This window comes from Diabrotica undecimpunctata, chromosome 4, assembly GCF_040954645.1.
Source record: "Diabrotica undecimpunctata isolate CICGRU chromosome 4, icDiaUnde3, whole genome shotgun sequence".
Lineage (NCBI taxonomy): Eukaryota > Metazoa > Arthropoda > Insecta > Coleoptera > Chrysomelidae > Diabrotica > Diabrotica undecimpunctata.
In genome coordinates this window covers 31,771,691-31,795,255 of record NC_092806.1, presented here as the reverse complement: position 1 = coordinate 31,795,255, position 23,565 = coordinate 31,771,691, and the positions used below count along the sequence as shown (strand labels likewise).

General features: G+C 33.3%; 1 protein-coding gene across 1 annotated transcript in view; it reads left to right on the top strand.

Moving 5' to 3' along the window:
* The window catches only part of Dhc1 (dynein axonemal heavy chain 1), a 283,979-nt gene that overhangs the window by 187,711 nt on the left and 72,703 nt on the right, over positions 1-23,565 (top strand). Inside the window, exons 41-45 of the mRNA XM_072529291.1 lie at positions 2,859-3,085; positions 3,161-3,395; positions 4,997-5,183; positions 8,403-8,548; positions 12,515-12,763. Of these exons, the coding sequence (XP_072385392.1) occupies positions 2,859-3,085; positions 3,161-3,395; positions 4,997-5,183; positions 8,403-8,548; positions 12,515-12,763 (1,044 nt within the window). The remainder of the gene's footprint in view (positions 1-2,858; positions 3,086-3,160; positions 3,396-4,996; positions 5,184-8,402; positions 8,549-12,514; positions 12,764-23,565) is intronic.

The following is a 23,565-nucleotide window of genomic DNA, read 5'->3' as shown; positions in this document are numbered from 1 at the left end:
AAAAAAGTTGATGATGATGAGTCATAATAATATATATACCAGAAATAAATGCCAATAGCACAAGAACGTCCAGTGGATGTCCATAGGACGTCCATCACAGAGTTTAAGGACGTCCCTCGAACGTCCTTTTTGGTCCTAAGGACGTCCTTTTAACGTTCTATATTGGTGCAAATGTCGCTGTGCCAAACGTCCAACGAACGTCCATTTAACGTCTTGATAGGAAGTTCGTTGGACGTCTACGGTCGTTAATTGAGCGTCCAGTTGACTTACTTGACGGTCTTTTGGGATGTACCTCGTCTATTTAAGCGCTGAGGATTATACATTAGACTTCTGACGACTTCGTACGAAGTAGTAAAAGTGTCGTCACCCTATATTAAGAATGTATTTTGGAAAATAAAAAATTACTGTTTAAAGGAACTTACATTTATTATTACATATTACATTAGATATTACGTTTATTTATTTATTAAGAACAAACGAGACAAATCCACTGTCAAAATTATACAAAAATGCAACATTATAGAAATATATCATCAACTAGCCTCTAACTTCCAATGCTGAACATAAGCCATAGAAATATATAGTAAATATAAAATAACATATAAAAATAAAATATACATAAATAAAATAATCAAGCACACACTTTTTTAAAAAAGTATAATTTTGCATTTTGTGTTTCATTTTCACACCTGTATTTAAACCACAATTAGTTTTGCGATGAGGAACATGGAAATGTGAATTTTTACGCAGTGAACGGGGAATAATATGAAAACAAATTAGCTGAAACAATTTAGAAAATTGAAAAAAATAAAGATTAATTCAAAGTAAACTAACTCTTCTGGTAAAAAGAGGATTCAGATTCAAGAAATTGATCATACCAGAATAAAAATATGGTCTACACAATTTACAAGAAGAGTAGATCAGAGATCTTCTTTAAACTCTCTAATTTTTCGATACATGCTTGAGTAAAGGAAAACCAAATCACAGTTAAATATTGAAATTGGGAGCGGGCAAGAGAAGAGTTTTTAGACATGTAATTAAAGGACAAATTTATCTGATAAACCACACCTAGAATTGTGACATTATTGATCATCTCAATCAAAATAATATTCAAATTATAACTGAATGCCATAGGCTCAAGATATTGATTAAACTGGATCACCTGACATTTCGTAAAACTCTCCAATGATTTCTGTAACAAATGTTCTCTAAAGACAATGAGAATAGTCTCGAATAATATGAAAATAATTTTATGTCATCTGCATATGCTAAGGTTTCAGTCAGTCAAGGATCTGATAGCATCATCAAGAAAAACTGCAAGGAGAAGAGATTCCAAATGGGCACTACTAAGATAGAGAAGTATTCAGTTAAAGTAAAGCCCTTTAGTTTGACACACAAAGATCAGTCTTGCATATAACTGTTCAACCAGTAAAGAAGTTTATTCACCAGACACTCCAAAAAAATTCCAGTTTATGCAATGATCTATCATGTTTAATGTGCTTTAGACAAGTCAGTACAAATGGACTCAACCTGAGAAATGTTTTTTAATACATTTATAATGTAATCGATGTAAACTAGTCAATTAGTAGAAGGACCAGACAGGACACCATGCTGACCAGTATGAAACTGATTCTTTAGATTAACTGTCAAAAACCCAGTCAGTAAAGCCTCGAAAATTTTAGGAATAGCAGAAAAAATTGTAATGGAACGATGATTAAAAATAAATGATTTAATTATGAAAACAATAAATAAATTGTGATGAAAAGTAACCCTCGGTCAGAGATTTATTAAAAATAAACCACAGATGTCTACATAAAGGAAATCCAAGATTTCTTAAAAACTAGTTGGATATTCTATCTGGACCTATTGGTATTAAGACACTGTAAACATGCTAGAATGTCACAAATTTGAATAGATAAGGAGTGAATATGGCTGTGACTGATATGAGGTATATAACTCCACTCATCTAGGCAGAGGAATATCAAAATTATTTCTTCTATAATTAACCAAATTCCAAAAAGATTCCAAAAAATACCCAAAACGGTCAAGATCTGAATATATTGGAAGGGAGAAAGTTTTCCATATATCAATAATTGTAGTTGGCTACTTTGGATGTGAAGAGGACGTCGTGTGTTATTCGGGTTTGTAATGTAACTTTTTTAAATCAATGAATAATATATATATATATATATATATATATATATATATATATATATATATATATATATATATATATATATATATATATATATATATATATATTATTGTCACATTTTTTTATCCTCCAAACGTGACTTTAATATCTTGTAGGTTTGCCTGTATTCGTAATTACGTCATTCATATCTCATGGCATACCAAGTATTTCAATGGTCTTTATGGCCTATAGTCTCATTATTTAATTACTCTATTCTCCACTTGATTGAGATTTAGAAGGAGACTACGATAATATTTCTACCTTTTAAATGTTGTCATAGAGAAATCCTACGATCTAGGTTTTTTATATTAATACGGTCGCATAAATGGTCAATGTGGGTGAGATTAGATCTATTAGTAATCTATCTATTAATTCAATATATACGAGTGATTAATCCAGCAATACAGAAATGCAAATATCTTGTTGTAGTACTACATTTTTCAGAATATAATACCGTTCCTAAAATTAAACATTAACTTTTTTCTAAAGCTTTTTTCTTCAGTTAGATTGGTATAGTAATGTAAACAAACTAAGGTTCAGTTGACAATACTTAAAACATAAACAACTTGTGTCTTGTATTTTACATAGGAAACTTCAAATATTTCTGTAATATGTTTTTATTTATTACTCAATAAAAAAATAAATTTTTATTCGTATGTTTAAGGTTGGAGAAAAATTTAGAAATAGAGCGTTAAGGTTTCCAGCCCTCATATCTGGCTGTACCATTGACTGGTTTCAACCGTGGCCGAAAGATGCTCTAGTTCTTGTAGCACAGCATTTCCTACATGACTTTGAAATCGCTTGCACCACAGAAGTAAAAGAAGAGTTAGTTGTGGCTCTTGGTTCCATACAGGATGTCGTATCGATAACATCTGTTGATTATTTTCAGAGGTAATTTCATTCATTATCACCTTTTACTTCTATTTAATGTACGTTTTTATATCATTTATTTTTTCTGTTGTATAGGTTTAGAAGAGCTACACACGTTACCCCAAAGTCATACCTAAATTTTATTGCTGGCTATAAGAGTATATACAACAACAAACAGATAGAGCTTAGTAACGGAGCATTAAGAATGGATACTGGATTAGAAAAACTGGCTGAAGCCTCTTCTTCAGTATTGGTGTTAAAGAAAGAGTTGGCTGTTATGGAAAAAGAGTTGGTAGATGCATCGCAACGAGCAGAGAGGGTGCTAACCGAGGTTAGTAAGTTAATAATTTAGCTTTTTTGTAACTAAAACTCTCAGCAAACAACCAAAATTCTGTTTATTTAGAACGATCATTTCAATATTTCTTTAGTCATTAGTTACTTGATTTAACTAGTACTCCCTTAGTAGTTCATTGGAGTAAAACATTAAGAAAACAGCTTTATTCTGTTCGTCTTATAATATAATTACAACTTAATAAATGTATATGAGCAGAATAAAGACAATAATAATTGGCACTTGTTGGAAATCCAGTTGGGAAGTTACTTCGGCTACTAATTGGAGCAGTATAAATATATATGAGCAGAATAAAGACAATAATAATTGGCACTTGTTGGAAATCCAGTTAGGAAGTTACTTTGGCTACTAATTGGAGCAGTTCTGATTCTAACAGAAAAGCTGTCAAGCAATAAAATTGGCAGAGGAAATCTATCATTGTGTCCATAAGATAAGAGAACTAAAGATACGTAGGTGACATCAGAGTTATTCAGAAAGAGGAATCTCGATACAGTATAAAAAATAGAAAAAAGCAAACGGCTCAAAAAACGAGACCTGCAAGATGAATATTGGCAGAATAAAACTAGCTAGAACGGATAAGAGAAAAAATATAATGAAAGTTGTGGAATTCCTTAGTAGTAGTATATTTCCTTCCATACCAGTCTAAGACTCTGAGTCTTAACTCTCTGGTATTTCTTGCAATACATACAAGAGGTGGAGAAGTTCTTATTTTCGATACTGTGTATTTCATTGGCTAACAGGAAACATCCTATGGATATATAGGATACTAGGATAGGTGTGACTAAGGTATTACTATATAAACACCCCCAGATCAACTGAAAACATAAGCAACAGCTATATCATTAACTGTAGAGTTATTGCATATGACACACATACTTTCATATAAACACACATGTCCAAATATAAATATACATACACACATGCACGTATACCATCAAATCACCAGAAAGCCACAACTCAACTAGCTCATCTTATGATGAGACTTGTGTTGCGACTTCTGCACTACCTAATCCCAAAGTATCACACCATCATGTCCGATGGATGCAGGGTACTGGGGAAAATTATTGCCCAAGCGATACTCTAGAGAGCTAGTGAACACGGAGATAAAAAAAATAAGACTCTTGGCCCTGAAGAAGACTCAGAAATGAGTGGCTTTTTTGAGTCGACAAATAAAGGGAGAGCGTTGAGATCTCAGTTGTGGTTAGCGGAGAGGATCTGCGCTTACCTCAATCTGCGTCCCACAAGCGAGGCAGAATTTACCGTCAAAATGAGAAGGTTTGATACCATATTGATAAAATAATCTTAGGTATACAAGAGCCAAATAAAAGATCTATCAAGTATTGGCGAAACGCTTATAGAAGTCAGATCTGCCGAAATCCCCAGAACTTGTATAACAGTTAATGAAAGATGTATAATACGCCACTTATCGCATTATCAATGGTGAAAATACCGTCAGAGAAGAAGAAAAAATAGTATATTTATTACTCGGCCTTAGTGTTTTCTATTAACATAAGTCGCATGATTGTAGTTTTGTCGCTATATAAATCACGAACACACAACAATAATATTTTCAATTATAGGTTACTGAAAGAGCAATGCAAGCAGAAATAGTTAAGAATCAAGTCCAAAAAGTCAAAGAGAAAGCTGAAGTTCTAGTACAATCAATAGCTGTGGAGAAAGCTTTAGCTGAGGAAAAATTAGAAGCCGCAAAACCCGCTCTTGAAGAAGCTGAAGCTGCTTTAAATACCATCAAACCTGCTCATATTGGTAAGTTAAAATATATGTTATACAGATATGTGATACAGATTAAATATTACTACTAACTATCACTTCAACTAAGGACGTTTTCTTATATATGAATAAACTTGATAACTAATGAGCGTTCAGCTTTTAACTCTAAGCTATGTAACGATAACTACAATGCGCGAGATAAAACTCTAAATAAAACTAAAACGCGCGAGACTATTCTTATTGGATAGGATTTTTTATAATTATAGCTTATTTTATTTTGGATAGATACCGTATACCTTTCCAATTCTGTATTAGTTCCTGAAGTTCATGCATTTTCATTCCGCAGAGCATCTTCTAAGAGTTGGTTTTAGAGTTCTGCATACGTCCTGCTAGGGTCGCGAGATTTGATAAGGCTTTTATCCTTAGGTCCATATTTAGTTTTTATTGCATAATACTTTCTTCATATTTACAAATTTGGTTCTAGCGGATTATATATGAATATATATGATCTACATATATGAATATTGTTGATATGTAATTTTTTGTTTATTCGTTGACTATGATATTTGTGACAGTTTTTGTTTAGTCGTTGTAATGTATCTACCGGGGTCTGTAAAGTTAAAGTAAATATGACTGTCATCCGCATTATTTTTTTTCTTTTTAATCTTTTTTAAAAATTTCTCCTGTTCTAAGACATAATCCTGTCTTATGATGCCTTAATAACACTATATGGCAAAACAGACACATTAGCACTAAGATCAAGTAAAGAATTCATAAAACCAGTGTAAGAACAATAATTACATATGCCCCAAAAACATGACTCGACACAGCCACAACACAGAGGCTACTGGAAACAGCAGAGATGAAAGTACTGTGAAGAATTACAGGAAATACGCTGAGAGATCAAAAGAGAAGTGAAGACATGAGAATAAAATGTAACGTACAGTGTATAAATAAATGGACACAAGATAGAAAAAAAGAATGGAATAACCACAAGCAGAATGGGGGAGACCCGTATCGAAACATAATGACAACGTTCCATAGACGTATTAATCCGCCAATGAACACGCAGAACTGCTTATAAAGAGGAAGAAGAAGAAGAAAAAGAATCATTTCTCCGTTTATAATCATGCCATTTTTACCATATTCTGGAGTTGCTTTGAAGATGATGTCATTATATGTGTTAAATAGCAGCGGCGACAATATACCCTCCTTTTATCCCCCTAAAATCTCAAGAATTTAATCTTAGATTCCTATTTTGACTTTTTGTTTTCATTATAAATCGTTTAGTATTCTTGTATTACGGGTAATAATGTTCTTTGTTATTATAATGTTAATTAATTTGTCGTGATGTACCCTGACGAAAGCCTTAGCCTCAAAATCAATAAAGCATGTGTAGACATCTTGGTTCATATCTAGATGCCTTTGCATAAGCAGATTAACTTCTATTAGAGACTCTGTAGTGCTCATGCTGTTTCTAAAGAATAGTTGTTTGTCGTTAATTTCACCATATATTTTTTATAAATCCTGTATGGATTATCCTCAACAACACCTGAGAGTGTTTTGAGCACTTTTTTACATTATGCTTCTTAGGAATGTTTATGAATGTCGATACCAACCATTCTTTTGGTAAGATTAGTATGGCCTAATCGAAGTCAGAAGATTTTTACCCGCTGAGTTCTACTTAGATTTGGGAAGTTTCACGGTTTCATTATCGATTTAACCTCTCTTAATTTAGACTGCAGACTTATTCTGCCATGCATTAATTATTTGTTTTTGATAATATGGTTTAGATCATCAGTATATCACAATAATAATAGCTTTGGGTATTAATAGCACTTTAGATATAATTTCCTTAACAATTAAATACACACTCAGCTTAGTTTTTTAAAATCAGATATATTATTACAAGGTGTGTTTTTTAAGTAAGTACCGTTTTGGAATTAAAAAAAGACGTGCAAAGATATGGCAATAATTTTATTTTTACATGAAAGCCTGTACCTTAATCTACTTTTCTACATAATTTCTGTGAATATTGAGGCACTTGTCATAACGTGGCACCAGTTTTTGAATACCCTCCTGATAAAATTCTGCCGCCTGACTTGTTAACCACTGCATCACAAATGTTTTCACTTCGTTATCGTCTTGAAGACGCTGACCGCCCAGGTGTTTCTTCAAGTGCTGGAACAAATGGTAGTCGCTGGGTGCCAGATCAGGGCTGTATGGAGGATGATCTAGAGTTTCCCATTTAAATGATTTGATGAGATCTTTGGTCTGATTAGCCACATGTGGACGGGCATTGTCATGCAGCAAAACGATACCCTTACTTAACTTGCCACGTCTTTTGTTCCGGATTGCACGACTCAGATTTTTCAATGTCTCACCATAAGACGCTGCATTGATTGTGTCATTACGAGGCAGAAACTCCACTAGCAATACTCGTTTTCTGTCCCAAAAAACTGTGCACATGATTTTCCGGGCAGAAATTGTTTGCTTAAACTTCACTCTTTTGGGTGATGATGAATGTCGCCATTCCATGGATTGTTGTTTCGATTCTGGTGTGACGTAGGCCACCCACGTTTCGTTACCGGTAACAATTTGGTCTAAAAAATATTCACCTTCACTGTGGTACCGCTCAAGGAAAGTCAATGCACTACCTAAACGTTGAGTTTTGTGCAAATCCGTCAACATTTTTGGAACCCAACGTGAACACAATTTCCGGTAATTCAAGTTCTCGGTAACAATGCGATACAAAACACTACGAGAATACTGAGGAAAGCAGTCGGACAATGATGAAATTGTAAAGCGTCTGTTTTCTCTCACCTTTTCGTCCACTTTCTGCACCAAATTTTCATTAACGACCGAAGGACGCCCACTCCGTTCTTCATCATGCACATTTGTGTGGCCATCTTTAAATGCTCTCACCCATTTCCTTACCATTCCATTACTTATAAACTTTTGTCCGTAAACTTCAACGATCTCACGATGAATATCGATCGGTTTTACGCCTTTAGCACTAAGAAATCGTATAACAGAACGTACTTCACAATCAGCGTGACTCACGATTGTTGGAGGCATCTTAAACACTAAAGTAAACAAGTATACAATGAAGAATTAGACTGTAATGGCGTCAGTGCGTAGACAAGAGATGTAGGTAACCAGCGCTCATGCGTGGAACGCCGACCGTAGCGCTGCGGCGGCGGAATCGCAAAACGGTACTTACTTAAAAAACATGACTCGTATATTATTTTACAGCAACGGTGAGAAAACTAGGAAGACCTCCACACTTGATTATGCGAATTATGGACTGCGTACTTATGTTGTTCCAAAGAAAGTTGCAACCTGTAGTTGCAGATACCTCAACTCCATGCCCCAAACCATCTTGGGCGGAATCGCTAAAGGTATGCATGTTTAAAAATATTTACTAATGTTCTATATTTGCCATGAAAAATTTTATCTACCATAACTAGTACCACGAGCTGAAGATTAAGCTAGATTGAATAAATTTATATTTTCTATAAAAATATGTAGTTATTGTTTAATATCCCTTAGAGCAAACTAATATTTCAAAATGTACTAAACTGTGAAAACTTATCTAAAAGTCAAAAGAATAGATAGTTTGGTTCGCGGTCTGTCACTAGAAATTTGATTGCGTTAGTTGGTAAAATATGAGGGTGTATTTTATCATCAAACATTTTTAATTTGTATAATAATGGGTCATAAATAAATCCCTAGAGATGGATCATTGATGGAGTAAAACTTGGTGGAAGAGAAATCTCCAACTTAATATTCACTGGTGATACTACAATACCTAATGGCAACAACACAGTAAAAAAGGCTAAATCTTTTGTAATAAGATAAGCTTAAAAGCAACTACACAGCTTCAACAATCAACAACCTAGCTTATCACGTAGATTAGTAACAATAGAACTTGCGAAAAAGAGTTATGAATGCGAATTCCTAAGCAACCAAAATGCGACTATTGTAAACCTAATATTTCTGTATGTTTGTATGTTGCCGAAACTTGGACTATTTGGTCTCAAGAAGGCTAGAAGCTCGATGCATTGTTGGAGAAGAAGGCTCAAAATACCCTCAACTACGCATCGGATAAATTCGTCTATTTTAAACCTCACCGTATGTCTTACCATATCCCTGTCAGGGTCCACAAAAGCATGAGGGCTACTTCCATGTTTTTCTTTTTGATCTTTGGAAGTAATGATACCATTCTTTAGTTTAGATTCCAATGTTGGAGTACGGCCCAATGCAATAGAAAAAGTATCTAACAAAGTTTTCTTGCAAAGTTCTTAGTCTCGTACTTTCTAGGAAAAGGAGGCAAGTTTTTTGGAATTGTTGTCAGTCTTACCTATTCATCGACGACCAGACTCTTTTACAACGATGCACTTTAAAAGATAGAGTGACTGATCGTCATAATGTAGTTGGTGAAAATCATTAAATACCTGCATTTTTTATTAAGCTGTATCAAGCTGATTAAATGTCATTAACAAAAACACAAGTCTACCTCATGCATACATGAGTGATAAAGAAAAAGAAAATAAAAACAATCTAAAAACAGGACACTCATCTTGGAATACCCAACCAAAAAAAGAAAACAAATACAAACCGATTATTGGAAGCAATAAATCGTCTACTGTAAACACCCTGCGTTGAATGGCATAGAACTGACAAATACTCCACATATAAGGTATCTTTCCCTTTCGATAAAATTGTCGAAGTCTACAGTACTAATATTTGGCCCAAAGGAGCTGCCGTTAGGAGATTTAACTTCAACAGAAATTTTCAGCACAAAAAGAAGAAGGAGGAAGAAACCTAGAAGCTTCTACAAACTTTTATCAAAATAAACTAATTCGGAAAAATACGGTAAGCATGTTTCATGTTAATTTGCAGTGTATTTCAAATAAAGTCGATATGATAAATGCTTTTCTTGTGGATCAAAAATTATGTGACATGGGCAATTTATGTACCTTCAATAAAAACCAGTATTTTAACTGTATATACAGATCGGGTAAGGGTCAAAATTCACCAAAAATAAGTCAATTATTTTTGGTGAATTTTGAAAATGTCCTTGCTTAGTAAAGCAGACAAACTTATCATACTTGCTGATTTTAATATAAATTTTAAACTTGAATCTGACCCTTTTTTTGATATTCAAAATCTATTAATATCTTTTGGTCTAAAAACAACTATAAACGATTATACTAGAATCACATCCCAGTCCAGTAGTTGCATCGACAAGATTATGACAAATTTTTCTGAAACTATCTACAGAGTGGGCGTATTTGAACCTTGTTTTTCTGACCATCGAACTCAATGTTTATTTATTGACACTGAGCATAAAGTTGTTGACACTTTTCAACGGTTTATTACTTCTTCTGGTTTACAGAAGCTTAAACGTGCGCTAGCTAGTACAAATATGGACTTTTTCTACGATATTAATAATGGTCCTGATTTTTTAACACTCTTTCCTAACCAAACTTATAACAATTTAATATTAAATCATTTTCCATTAAAAAATGTACGACAAATGGATAAAAAAACACCTATGCAATGGTTTAATAATGAATTAAGGTCTTACAGATCCAATCTTTCTCTTATTAAACACATTGCAGATGCCACTAAGGATCCCGATTTGTTCAAAGTATATAAACAACAAAAAGTTGAATATAACCGGCAATTAAAAATTGTTAAAAAGTCAGCTTACTGTAATTTTATCACTAATTTGAATAATAAACCTAGAGACTGCTGAAAAATAGTAAATTTCGAAAGAAACTACACAAGATCCAGTTCGGTACAACCTGATCTACCTCCAGACGAAATAAATAAATTTTTTACTACAATTGCAGAGAATATAATTACATCTCTTCTCAATATTAACGACGATGTCCTCGTCAATTATAGAAATTATCCTTCTCCGAGCAAGTCTTTTTTTCGTCCCATTCTGGAAGAAGAGGTCTCTCAAATAATAAAGTCTCTTAGTAATTCTAATTGTAATGACGTTCACGAAATTAATAGCAAAATTTTAAAAGAAACTTACCAAATAGTTTTAACACCTTTCACTCATCTTATTAATTTAATTCTATCAACTGGAGTATTTCCAGAAGTACTAAAATACTCAAAAGTACTACCAATCTACAAAAAAGGCGATTCCTCAAAAACTGACAATTACAGATCCATAAGCATTGTTTCTACTTTTGGGAAAGTGATTAAAAAGGTTATCAAACAACAATTTTATTCCTATTTTGAGTCAAATAATTACTCACAATATGGATTCAGAAGTGCTCGTTCTACAACGAACGCGGTATTTAATGTTGTGAGCGAGGTGATTGAGGGGCTTGAACGCGGCAATCGCATAGCAATTTCTCTTTGCGACTTGTCGAAGGATTTTGATTGCATTTCACACGACATTTTGCTTCACAAATTAAATTACTATGGAATCAGAGTTATCCTTCTTAAGCTTATAACTTCTTATCTATGTGGCAGACACCAGGCGGTAGTGTCTAAAGGTCATCTCTCCAAATTTCTATCCGTAAAACATGGAGTCCCACAAGGTTCGGTCTTTGGACCTCGTTTGTTTATTATTTATGTCAACGATCTGCCTAAATTCATATCTCCGTACAAAACCATACAATTCGCAGATGATACGACATATGTTATATCAGGAAAAAATAATAATGATTTAAAAATGTCTCATGAGGAAGTTTCTACTAAATCTAGCTCATGGTTTGCTGCAAACGAACTAAAACTTAACTCTAATAAAACGCAAAATTTGGTTATATCTGCAAGTAATTTACACACTGATCTAGTTAACAAAGAGACTATTAAACTATTGGGAATAACCATAGATAATCGACTCAACTGGTCGCCTCATAGCTACTAGATATAGTAGCTAGCTCTGGAGTCAATTTTTTTTACAGAACATAGATCGTTATTCCACTCACCTGTGTTGGTCGCTGTTTTGCGGGAATAATCTTGTTTCTTTTTAGAACATACTCTTCTCCTGCATTTCTAAAGGCTTCTAGCTTCATACAATTCCACTTAGTTAGATTTTCTATTCTTTTTCTCATCTATTTATTCATCATTTTCAGGACACTAGGAGATAAAACCACGTGCGATTGGGATGCCATCGTTAATGGTATAGATCGTTTTTTCCTTTTTATGATAATTGTAAAAATATATTGCTACGATATCTAACCAGTCACGACAACACTGCATAGACCCATCGGATGTCCAAACGCACATAGTTATTGTTATATGTAAACCCAACACACCATCAAAATGTAACATAAATCGTTGTTCCAGTGCACGCTTAAATGATTATTTTGATATTATTTATAATTTACATTTTGTAGATGATGGCTTCAACAACGTTTTTGCTACAACTACAAAACTATCCTAAGGATATTATCAACAATGAGATGGTCGATTTATTACATCCGTATTTCGAAATGGAAGATTACAATATGGATACCGCTAAAAGAGTATGCGGTGATGTTGCTGGCCTGTTATCTTGGACCAAAGCTATGGCTTTCTTCCACGGTGTTAATAGGGAAGTGCTGCCACTGAAAGCTAATTTAACTCTACAGGAAGCTAGGCTAAAGGTAATTAATTATTTTACAATGAAGAGAAACATTATATAAAAAATTGTATAAATTGACCGATATAAGAGATATTTTATTTAAATAAATATATTTGAGGAAGATATTTGTCATATATACAATATATTATGTTTATGTTAATTTATTTACAGTCTTCTAACACTAACACTAAAAACGCAAATAATTTATAAAATTTATTTACTTAATTGTACAAATTTATTCCTCAAGAATCCCATCAAAGTCTTTCAGCGGAACGTCGGATCGTTGTCAGAACATCTAGATTCTAAATCTTTATCGAACGCCGTCAGTATAACCGGCGATCAATTCGTGGCGTATTTTGTAGGACAATTTATTATCAAACATTTCAATAAACACGTTAGCAAATTGATATATTGTAATAGAAAAATACTCAAAAACTGTTGTAGTAATTGAGGTTAAAATTTTGTTAAATTTAGTTAAACAATGGTTAAATAAATATAGATTATTTCTAAGAAATGTCACCATAGTGGCTCACCGAGAATTTTTTCATGGGGGAAGAGGGGTTCAGTTGGGCACCGAAAAAATGTTTTTGATGCCATCTGTATTTTGAGTTCTCTAAATTTGGATTTTAGTTTAATTTTAAGTCCTAAAGACAGCAATGCCAAGTATTTAGTTACCTGTTTCTAAATATATTACGAATCAATTTAAATCATAAAGTGTATTTTAAATAATAAACTGTACACAAATTAAATTTATATCAAAATGACCAAACGGCGTTGCTTTAGAGCCAAAATGGTTTAATATCTCTTGTTCATCTATTTGAGTATCCTGATCCTGTCAAAGCTAAACCATTTAATTTTGCTTCATTAATACAATTTCTTAAGTAAAGTAGGTAGTCTTTAGTAAAGTAGGTAGGTGGCCATTATTAGAAGTAGATTAAAAACCAGAGGAAATAAGTTCTTGTTATATATGTCAAGAGCTTCAAGGGTACTTTTCTGATGTTTTTTAAGTTTGAATTTTTTTAGGTATGGTTTCCAAAGTATGATTTCTCCTTTTGTGTTTGTGTATAGAAATTTACTATGAAACGACTTGCCTATCATCCCGTCATGCTGTATAGGTACTCCAATAAGTCCTGAAATGGTTTTAAAATCTCTTTATGTGCCACAAACCTATCATTTATGGATTGCATAATTTTATCAAAAAAGAAGGGGATAAAAACAGATCTACTGTAATATTTTTATGGCGTGGAGGTTGGTAGATTATTTCTCTTTATTTGATAAATAATTGTCCTTGAAAGAGGCATATTAACATTAAATGTATTGCAAAAATATGCAAACTTACCTAAAAATATTAGTAAAAATTTCCTCTGTGATTTGTCTTAACTGTTCTAATGATTATTTCGTTTTCCCTGAAGCTTCGACAGCTAAACGGAGGTCTGGATTTTCTGTTTGAAGGTTCCTACTAAGCGGTAAAATGAGTTCAAATACCGAGTTGACCACAAAGAGACTCCACAAAATGTCAGACTTGCAAATTGCAGCCGAGAGCAACTGAGTATCAGTGGTAGTTTTGTTATCACTCCATTTTGTAATAGCATCCAACGCTTCAACAATGACTGGAAGCAAAGAAATCAATGCATGAATTGAGATGTGTCTTTGAATCCATCTTATTGGACACAATATTTTTAATTTTTCGAAGTGGCACGAGTGAGTGCCACTTACGTGCATTACTATTTCTATAAAATTTCGAATTAATTTCTAGTACAGAACATCCTTGAGAAATCGCAAAATTATAACTATGGGAACAACAATGTACAAAGATAGCTATAATAAATTATTTTCGAACAACAGATTAGACGACTTTTATAAGACCACTCATGGAACTGGCTCCATCATATCCTTGGTCAACTATACTTTTACCATTTAAACCTAAATCTTGTATAAACGAGCAAATAGTTTGAGCTAGTGCAGTTCAGGTGGTTCCAGTTACTATAATAAATTGTTCTTCTTTGCTTCATGTACTTGTTTATTTTCTACAGATCTAGCGCAAAATGTTAGATGAATTCTACCTCTAATATCGGTGATTTCGCCACAAAAATTTATCACAAATAATATATTATAAAATATTACTTAATATATCACAAATCCATATTATAGAGAAGGACATATTATAAAAAAATGCCAAAACACATCAACTTGTAACTGAGGTGGGACCTTTTCTGTACTAATGCCATAAACGTCAGATTCACCCCCTCCCTACTGGATGTATTCTTAAAATTTTTCAAATAGCGTATCAAATCATACCTCATTTAAAAAGTGTAAATGTATTGAATTCAATCAAAACATCTAAATAAACGTGTTTTAAACTAAAATTGTGGATAGAGTCCAATAAAAATACTAGATAAATAATATTAATTAAGCGTATATTACCTATTTTATTAACTGCCTTTGCAAGAAGTTCCTGCTATAAATATTTGCTAAAATTACAGCGAAACCGAAATCTACGGCATCTGCAAACATTGGATTACTATAAATTTTCATAGCTGGTGAGATTAGCTAATAAAACGTTGCTTTAGGTCAGGCAGAAAACATAATTAAGTCTATAAATCTTACAAGATAACATATTGTTAGCATACACTTTACGCCACAAAAATTCGATAATATTTTCCTCATGTAAACAGTGTTTAGACAAAAATATTTTGATTTTTTATTTAGATAAATTGTTTATGTATATTTTAAAGTTATTTGTTACTTAATTAAAGGTTTGTAGTTTGTTTTCCAAACAGTTTATAATTGAAAATTAAAAACACTTTGGTGTTAAAAGTTATTTATTCTCTTCAATTCATTTTGAATACGTTAATCCATAGCACTATTAAAATATTGTCTATGGCAGAGGTGGCCAAGTGGTTTAGATAGTCATTTTTGAGTTGTACGTTAAAAATATATTAAAACAATTTTTTTAAAGAAACAATATAAATATATTAAGAACATGTAAAAAAGTACAAAATATGGGTATTAAATTTAAATATTAAAAATTAAATAGGGTAAGTAGGAATCTGGGGCAAGTGCGACTATTCAATACCGTAATTCAACCAACGATAGTAAAATAGCGAAATCTAGTGTAAACGTTACTCAACTTCATAACCATGTGTTCTGTATACGGTGGAGAGACGTTACCGACAGTACATGTGAGAGTTGAGGTATTGAACATATATCTGCAAAAATCCACTTGATTTGTCAAATTTGCACTTACCCCAGTGTTCTGCAATAGCAAGATTTTCAAGGTAAGATTATTAGCCGTATTATTTTAGTGTAAAAGTGCACTTCGTAAATACGATAAACGTGTTTCAATATACATAACCCTACTTAGAGGCCACGTACACTAATGTTCGCACTTGCCTCAATAAAATTTTATCGAGGTAAGTGGGAACTAGGAATAATTAGTTACGTTCCCACCTGCCCCGACTAAAATTTTAATGATTGACTCTTTTTTAGGTGCTACCATGGTTCGCATTTATCAACATGGAGAGAGCGACATCTTATAGTAAGGAACAGCTGCAAAAAGCACTGGAAGATATCAGATCTGGAAAACAACACTACATACAGCAAGCCGAAATTATGCAATTCCAAAAACAACATTGCACAATCATTTAACTGGTGTCAGAGGAAAAAAAAGTGTTTCATTAGGTAGAGGACCAGTTATTCATGCCGAACATGAACGCAAGTTAGCCGAAGGATTGAAAACTCTAGAAAAATGGGGCTTTGGATTGTCAAAACGTGAAGTTCTGTTGATTGTCTCTGATTTTGTTACACAAAATAATATAAGAACGTCATTTAAAAATAATATTCCTGGTCATGATTCACCGGCTTTAAAGCAAGATACAAGTTATCTCTCAAGAAACCCTAATCGGTTGAGTACGCAAGGAAGAAGATGTGTGATCCATTTCCCATTTATAAGTATTTTGAGATCTTAAAGAACACTCTTGTTGAATTAGATCTTAATGATAAGCCTAAGCAAATATGGAATTTGGACGAGACCAGCTTATGCGTTGACCCATCCCCAGTGAAGGTGCTAGGAGCCAAAGGTAAACTATGTTCGCGAACTACGAGTGGTCCAGGTAAGGAGAATGTAACAGTATTATCTGCGGCAAATGCATTTGGAGACAAAGTACCACCATGTATTGTATTTAAAGGAAAGTTCGTATGGGACCAGTGGATGGCAACACAGGACCCAGATAATCTTGATATAGCATATGCAGCTACTCCAAACGGCTAAATAGCAACGGACGTTTTCGTCAATTTCTTAAAAAATACATTTTTGAATGCTGTGGGACAACAAAGACCACTATTATTGATATATAATGGTCACAGCACTCACGTAAATACAAAAGTCATCGAATTAGCTCGTGAAAATAAGATTACCATTCTCAAGTTGCCGCCACACACATCGCATTTACTACAACCCTTAGATTTGTCCGTGTTTAAATCCTTTAAGACTGAGTGGACAAAAAATTGGTGGCTTGGCAGCGAAGAAATCAAGGAATAAAACTGCCGAAGCGAACATTTTCTGAACATGTTCGTGACGTGTGGTATGGTACAAAGCCAGAAATTATCCAAAGCGGATTTCGGAAAGCGGGAATATTCCCATACAAAAATGACGTAGAAAAAGATAAATTTCACCCCGATGCCTATAAACGTTGGAAGGAGATAAATAGCAAAACTGCGAATCAAGGTGACGAAAATATGGAAGCAACTCTAGAAGATTTACCGCCATCGGTTTCTTTTGGGGTAAAGTATCAGCGGAAAATAAAATCTAGACGACGAAAACAGCATAGTTCCAGTTCTAGTGACGAGTTATCTGATATAGATCCACCGTTAGATGATGATTCGTTAGATGAGCTATCTGATATATATCCACCGTTAGATGATGATTCTTTGGATAATGATTCGCTAGATGATTTGGTTGAGAACATCCTAGATGACGATATGGGCAACAATATTGAAAATTTAAAGAAAGATTTTGAGTCTGGACAGTGGCTTGTAGTGAAATATACCGGAAAGAAATCTGTGAAACACTTTATTGGAACAATAGTGGGATTTGACCAGGAAAACAACAATCCAATTGTTAAATTCACGAAAAACAAGAATAACAATTATACATTTTACTGGCCAGATAATGATGACACTGACACTGTTTCCAGGAAAAATATTGTCATGATATTGCCAGATCCTGTAGAAAATAGAAGAGGAAAATCGTTCCAGTTCAGTGTATCTTTCAAAGGATTGAATTTTGTATGCTAGGAAATTTAGCTTTTATATTTTGTTCTCATCAAAAAATTTTGGACTTTTTTTAAAAATAAATATTACTGACACTAAATTTTATGTTTCTTATTCGCAATTGCCCCATACATAGTAAAATACACAACACATATAATAGCCACATGCTATTCCCACTTGCCCCACAGTCTGGGGCAAGTGAGAATATTTGATCAGGTAACGAAAAAAAAAAAATTGTATTTGATAATGTTTGCATAATTAACACGTGGTACTAAATCAGAACTAATTAGAAACTTCTAATGACTTTATATACTAATTGTGATTATTCTAGAATGCATACTTCAGTTTTAATAGTGACATGAACATCATCTCTAGAAAAATGCGTTCGCTCTTACCCTGACTTACCTTACATTTATTTTACATCTTTTGATATTAAGTTGCATCCTTTTAAAGCGTTTAAAAAAATTGAAGAAGAATACTTTATCCCTTTACTGGTTTTTTTCTTTGGAAGGTAGAGTTGACAATTAGCGGAATTGTTTTTGCCATCATCTTCTTTTATTTTAAGGTATTTTCCATATAGTATGAAGAAACTACATGCAAATTGTGAACTTGTGGAACATCCGGTTTTCTCCTGTGTCTTTTAACAAGTCTTGTTAGAGGTTCGAATGTCACACGAACTTAATTCGATTCATTTTTACGTTTTAGTTTGAAGAAATTTATAAAAGAATTTGCGTGAGCTTTTCAATGTAGGTATACTTTGGGTAGAATCTAAATCTGATAATTTTTCTTCTAAGCCTTGATCTATCTGGAATTAAAAAAACTTGTTGAAGTTATTAACAACAAAATTCTTAAACCTTTGATACTAACAACATCTAAAATTAAATTCAACTTCCTTTTGACAATTCTATTATTCAGACTAGAAAAAACTACATCTATAAGTTTTTGTCGCGGATTAAATGCACTACAACTTCTATAACTTAAGCTAAACTTAACATACGGAAAATGTCAAAGGGTTTATAAACTAATATTTCTATTACCTAACCTCAGCCTTAGCTTGAATGTCTTTTGTCTGTCCCAACTAAAACACAAATGAGCTGACTAAAAACTTTTTCTATCTACTCATATTGTATTCATTTATTTCCTAAAATCGGGTAAACAGTGCCATCTGTTGGTTACTGGTTTATGACTTGAGTTAAATTTCTCACTGCTCTGCTAGTGTAACGACGACAATAATTAGCAGAACGTTGTTGTTAGCAGAAGTTACACCGAAAGTAAATCTTAATCTTGTGATATCGTTGTAGTTTGTATCAAGATTAAGTAAAAATTGAAATGAATTCTTCAGGTATTGTGACCTCGGGTATGTTTTGAATTATTTGTTTAATTATATGATATTATATTTGATGAAATGCTATATAGGGAGACATGAGATGTCTCATATCTTTCTAAATAGCGTTTTATAAAATGATATGACTTAACATTCTTGTTAAACACTTGATTCACTTAATTACTAGTATTTTTAAATGATTAATGCCCATTTTCACCAGTTTCCGTTAAAATTTAACTGATAGTTTTAGATGTCATTTGATGAATAAAGTGTTTGTTAAGTAATCGTAAATTTGTAACGGAAACTGGTGCAAATGGGCACAAAACTGCTAAACCGATTGATTGTTTTAGAGATAATATGCTCCGTTTCTGGATTAAAAAGACAGAACGAGTAGTTCCTTCTCCTGGCGTTATAAAAACTGTAGTGGAGCAAGTTCTTGAGGGAACAAAATTATGCGCATTTTCAAGGAAATATGGTATCGAAACATTTAACAGATATGTGCAAAAAAAAAAGTTCATGTAACTTAACTAACTTCACCTAACGACAACATTACTTATTCACCTGATTTTTAAACTGTATTAGTCTTTACCCATGAAGAAAATAAATCCCATGTGCACGTCAACTTGCATTTCAATTTGCAAAGGCCAACCATAAAAAATATCCCAAAACACGGGAGTTAGTTTAGTTTAGTTTAGTCAACCAGTTTGTCCCGATATACGAGTTTCAACTGCATAAATGTTACCACGTTTTTCGTGGTTTTCAAACGAAAAGTTTAAATCTTATCAGATCTGGAACATTGATGAGATAGGGCTTACAACGGTACATAAACCGCCCAAAGTTCTGGTACCGAGGGGTAATAAACAAGTTGGAAACGCCACGTCTACTGAACGAGGCACATTAGTAACTGCCTGTTGTGGTATTAGTGCTACAGGGAGATTAATTCCACCATTTTTATCTTTCCAAGAGTAAATTTTAAGGACTGTTAAGTAGTGTTTTTCCAGGAAGTGCTGGTGTTGCTTATCCCAGTGGATGGATGTCTTCCGAAAACTTTGTTTTCCTGGACCACTTCATAAAATATACTGGTTGTTCAATGGAATACAAAATATTGCTGCTAATGGATAGCCACAAGGGCCCTATTTCTGTTAAGTCCCCAAAGAAAGCAAAAGAAAATGGAATTGTAATACGTCTCCATCACACTGCAGCCATAAAATGCAACCCTTGAACATATCCGTTTACTTCCCCTTAAAAAATTATTATAATTCTCAGTGTGCACCATGGATGGTTTCAAATCCAGGTTAAACCTTGACCATTTACAACATTGCTGTTTTAGCTAGTCAAGCGTTCGAATTAGCTTCCACACCCAAGAATATTGTATCTGGTTTTTCGGCGCCGGTATTTACCCTTTTACTCGTGATCTGTTTACTGAAATTGATTTTATGTCTAGCACAGCGACCGATCGATCACTGGAAAAATCAGATACAAGTCTAGAACATGCATTATCTTTACTGAAAACCGACGTGCAAGAGGAAATTTCGAATCCTGTCAACATTCAGAGTGTAAAGCCTCAACGTCAAAAGCCTACGTACAAGAGAACAATGTTAACACTAAACAAAATTTAGTTAGTCCAGAAATTTTGCAACCGCTTCCGAAGGCCGCTCTATGAAAGCGTATTGCAAAGCGGAAACGGGCTTCTTCAAGAATTCTTACCGACACGCCAGAAAAAGATGCTATAAAGGCTGAAGTAAATGCTCAAAAGATAAAAAAATGTTGTTCCATTGGAGCATGAAAATCTTTTTTCAAACGAACAGAAATCTTCACAAAAACTTGTAAGTCCACTACAATCTTCTTCGAGTGATGAAGAGGAATGAAACGAGTTAGGTGGAAGCAACGAAGATATTTCAGATGTTGAAAGTTACGAAAGAGAAATGTGTTAAATTAAAGCTCTTGAGAATGTCAAGACCCTCCAAGTGGGGACTTTGTTTTAGTTAAATTTGACACAAAGACTTCAAATGTGCATTATGTGGGTCTGGTACGAACAAAGACAGATGATGAATATTTCTTGATATTGAGAACAAGATATTATTTTAAAATTACCGTATCCAAAGAATGTAGGTGGAACAGAAAGTGTTAATTCTACACTGGCATTTGGCTTGGACTTTCGTTATTATCAAAATGTTTGTTAATTTTTGCATTCTTAATAATTAATATACAGTTTCCCTTGTTGATTAATAATTAATGAACATTTTGCGTTGTAAACTTTCTTTATGTTTTTATTGGTTCAATAATTAGTAAACATTTCCCAAAAGCTTACGGTCTCTCAATACTCCCTATAACCTGTCTTAACGCTCCCTTACATCTAAACATTTTAAGTAATATTTTGGAAGCATGAAAAAGTATCGCAAGATTAGCTAAATGACATACAATTCACTTGCACTACTTGTGTATTACCTTTAAATTGCAATTGTATAATTTATAATAAATAAAATTCATTTTTTGTCTCAAGTCTCAAATTATCAAATTTTAAACTTTTTATGGGGTGTACTTACCTCTATAGTACTACCATATTTCTAAGAGACTCATTAATATTCAGCTCACCGAGGTGCTGTTGTTCGATGTGTGAAGTTCCATAAACAATGAATCTACCTGTTTTATAAAATGATCCCTTGTTTATGTAATTTCACACCTTAAACAATAACATCCTGCTTAGCTGAATATTGACGAATCTCTTAGAAAGATGGTAGTACTATATACAAAACAAAAATTATAATATTAATACGTACATCTGCATTGAAGATAGAGCAGTGGGGTGCGTACGGTATCCGAATATCAAAAAAGTACCTAGATACCGGATACTTTCAAATTTGGTCACGGTCACGGATACGGATACCGGATACAAAATTTAAAAAGTATCCGGATACAGCTTTTGGATTTACAAAAAGTATCCGTAAGTAGATGGGACGATTAAGTAGAAGAACTTAATAATTAAATTAAAAATAGAAAATTAGAGGAAAATACTAATTAGATAAAAAATAGAGAGTAAGTACTAGAAAATTAGGACTAATCCATGTGTTAAATTTGATAAGTTCAAGCTTATTACAACAACTTAGTTTCTAAAGAAATTGTAAAAGTTTAGAAATAAAACAAAATAAATATTTAAAACTAAAACCTGATTATTTATTCTTTTTAGAGAAAGTAAATGTTTAATTACTAAAGGCTATTACAAAAAACTGTAACAATAAATAAGTACTTATTGTTGCTTTGACTAAAAATAATCCAGATTAAAATGCATCCTAGAGACGAGGGGTATAGAAGCAAAACCCGCCAAGTCACATTTTTGTGAAATCTGCGTTTGATAAGGGAATTTGTTCTTTATGTGTATATACATAAGTTCAAACATAATTTAGGTGCAAATTCCACCTTAAATCGGAGTAATTGAAACGAGAAAATACGCTTAAGCTGCAAAACCCGCCTTGTCCAAAAAAATTTAGTTGCAAAGACCGCCAAGTCCGGCCTTGCTAATGGCGAAACGTTTGGGCTGACATGTGACTTAGCCGTTCCCTCGAAATGGCCTGTGGCAGCTTCTAACCATGTAATGTTTTTAGTGTTGTTTGGATATTATTCAAAGTAGGTTTACGTAAATTTCCTTTTGTTTTGTTGTAATGGATAACGATAATATTGGTATCTCTATAGAAAAAATGACTCCAGAATGTAGCCGGAAAATAATCGTACAGGGTGATATACACAAAAGGGTAGTCGCTATGAAAAATAGGTAAGCATAGAGAGCTAGATAATGTTTCAGTACATGGAACTAATCAATTTTTTTGTTTTTAGATATTCGGCTCAAGGTTTGCCTGAAAAACCAAGATATGTTCATAAAAATAAGTTCTTGAAGTGCAATTTATTAACTATGAGGGATCTGCAATTTGTTCATGAAAGATTTTATGAAATTCCATCAAAACTTAAAGAAGACTTTCATATTAAAATGCTGTGAGGCTAAGACACCGCAGAGAAGAAGAAGACGAACAGAGAGAGAAGTGGGCAGCACAATTTCTCAAAAACAGGTATCAATAAATTATAGATTACCAAAGCAGGTGGCGAATGGATTAGTGTATGCAGAAGAGCCTTTATGCAAATTTTGGGCGTGAAAAAAGATAGAATTCAGGGTGTGGTAAAGAAGTTTTTTTAAGGGATTAACTCCATCAGAAAAACGAGGGGGCGACCGGGTTCTA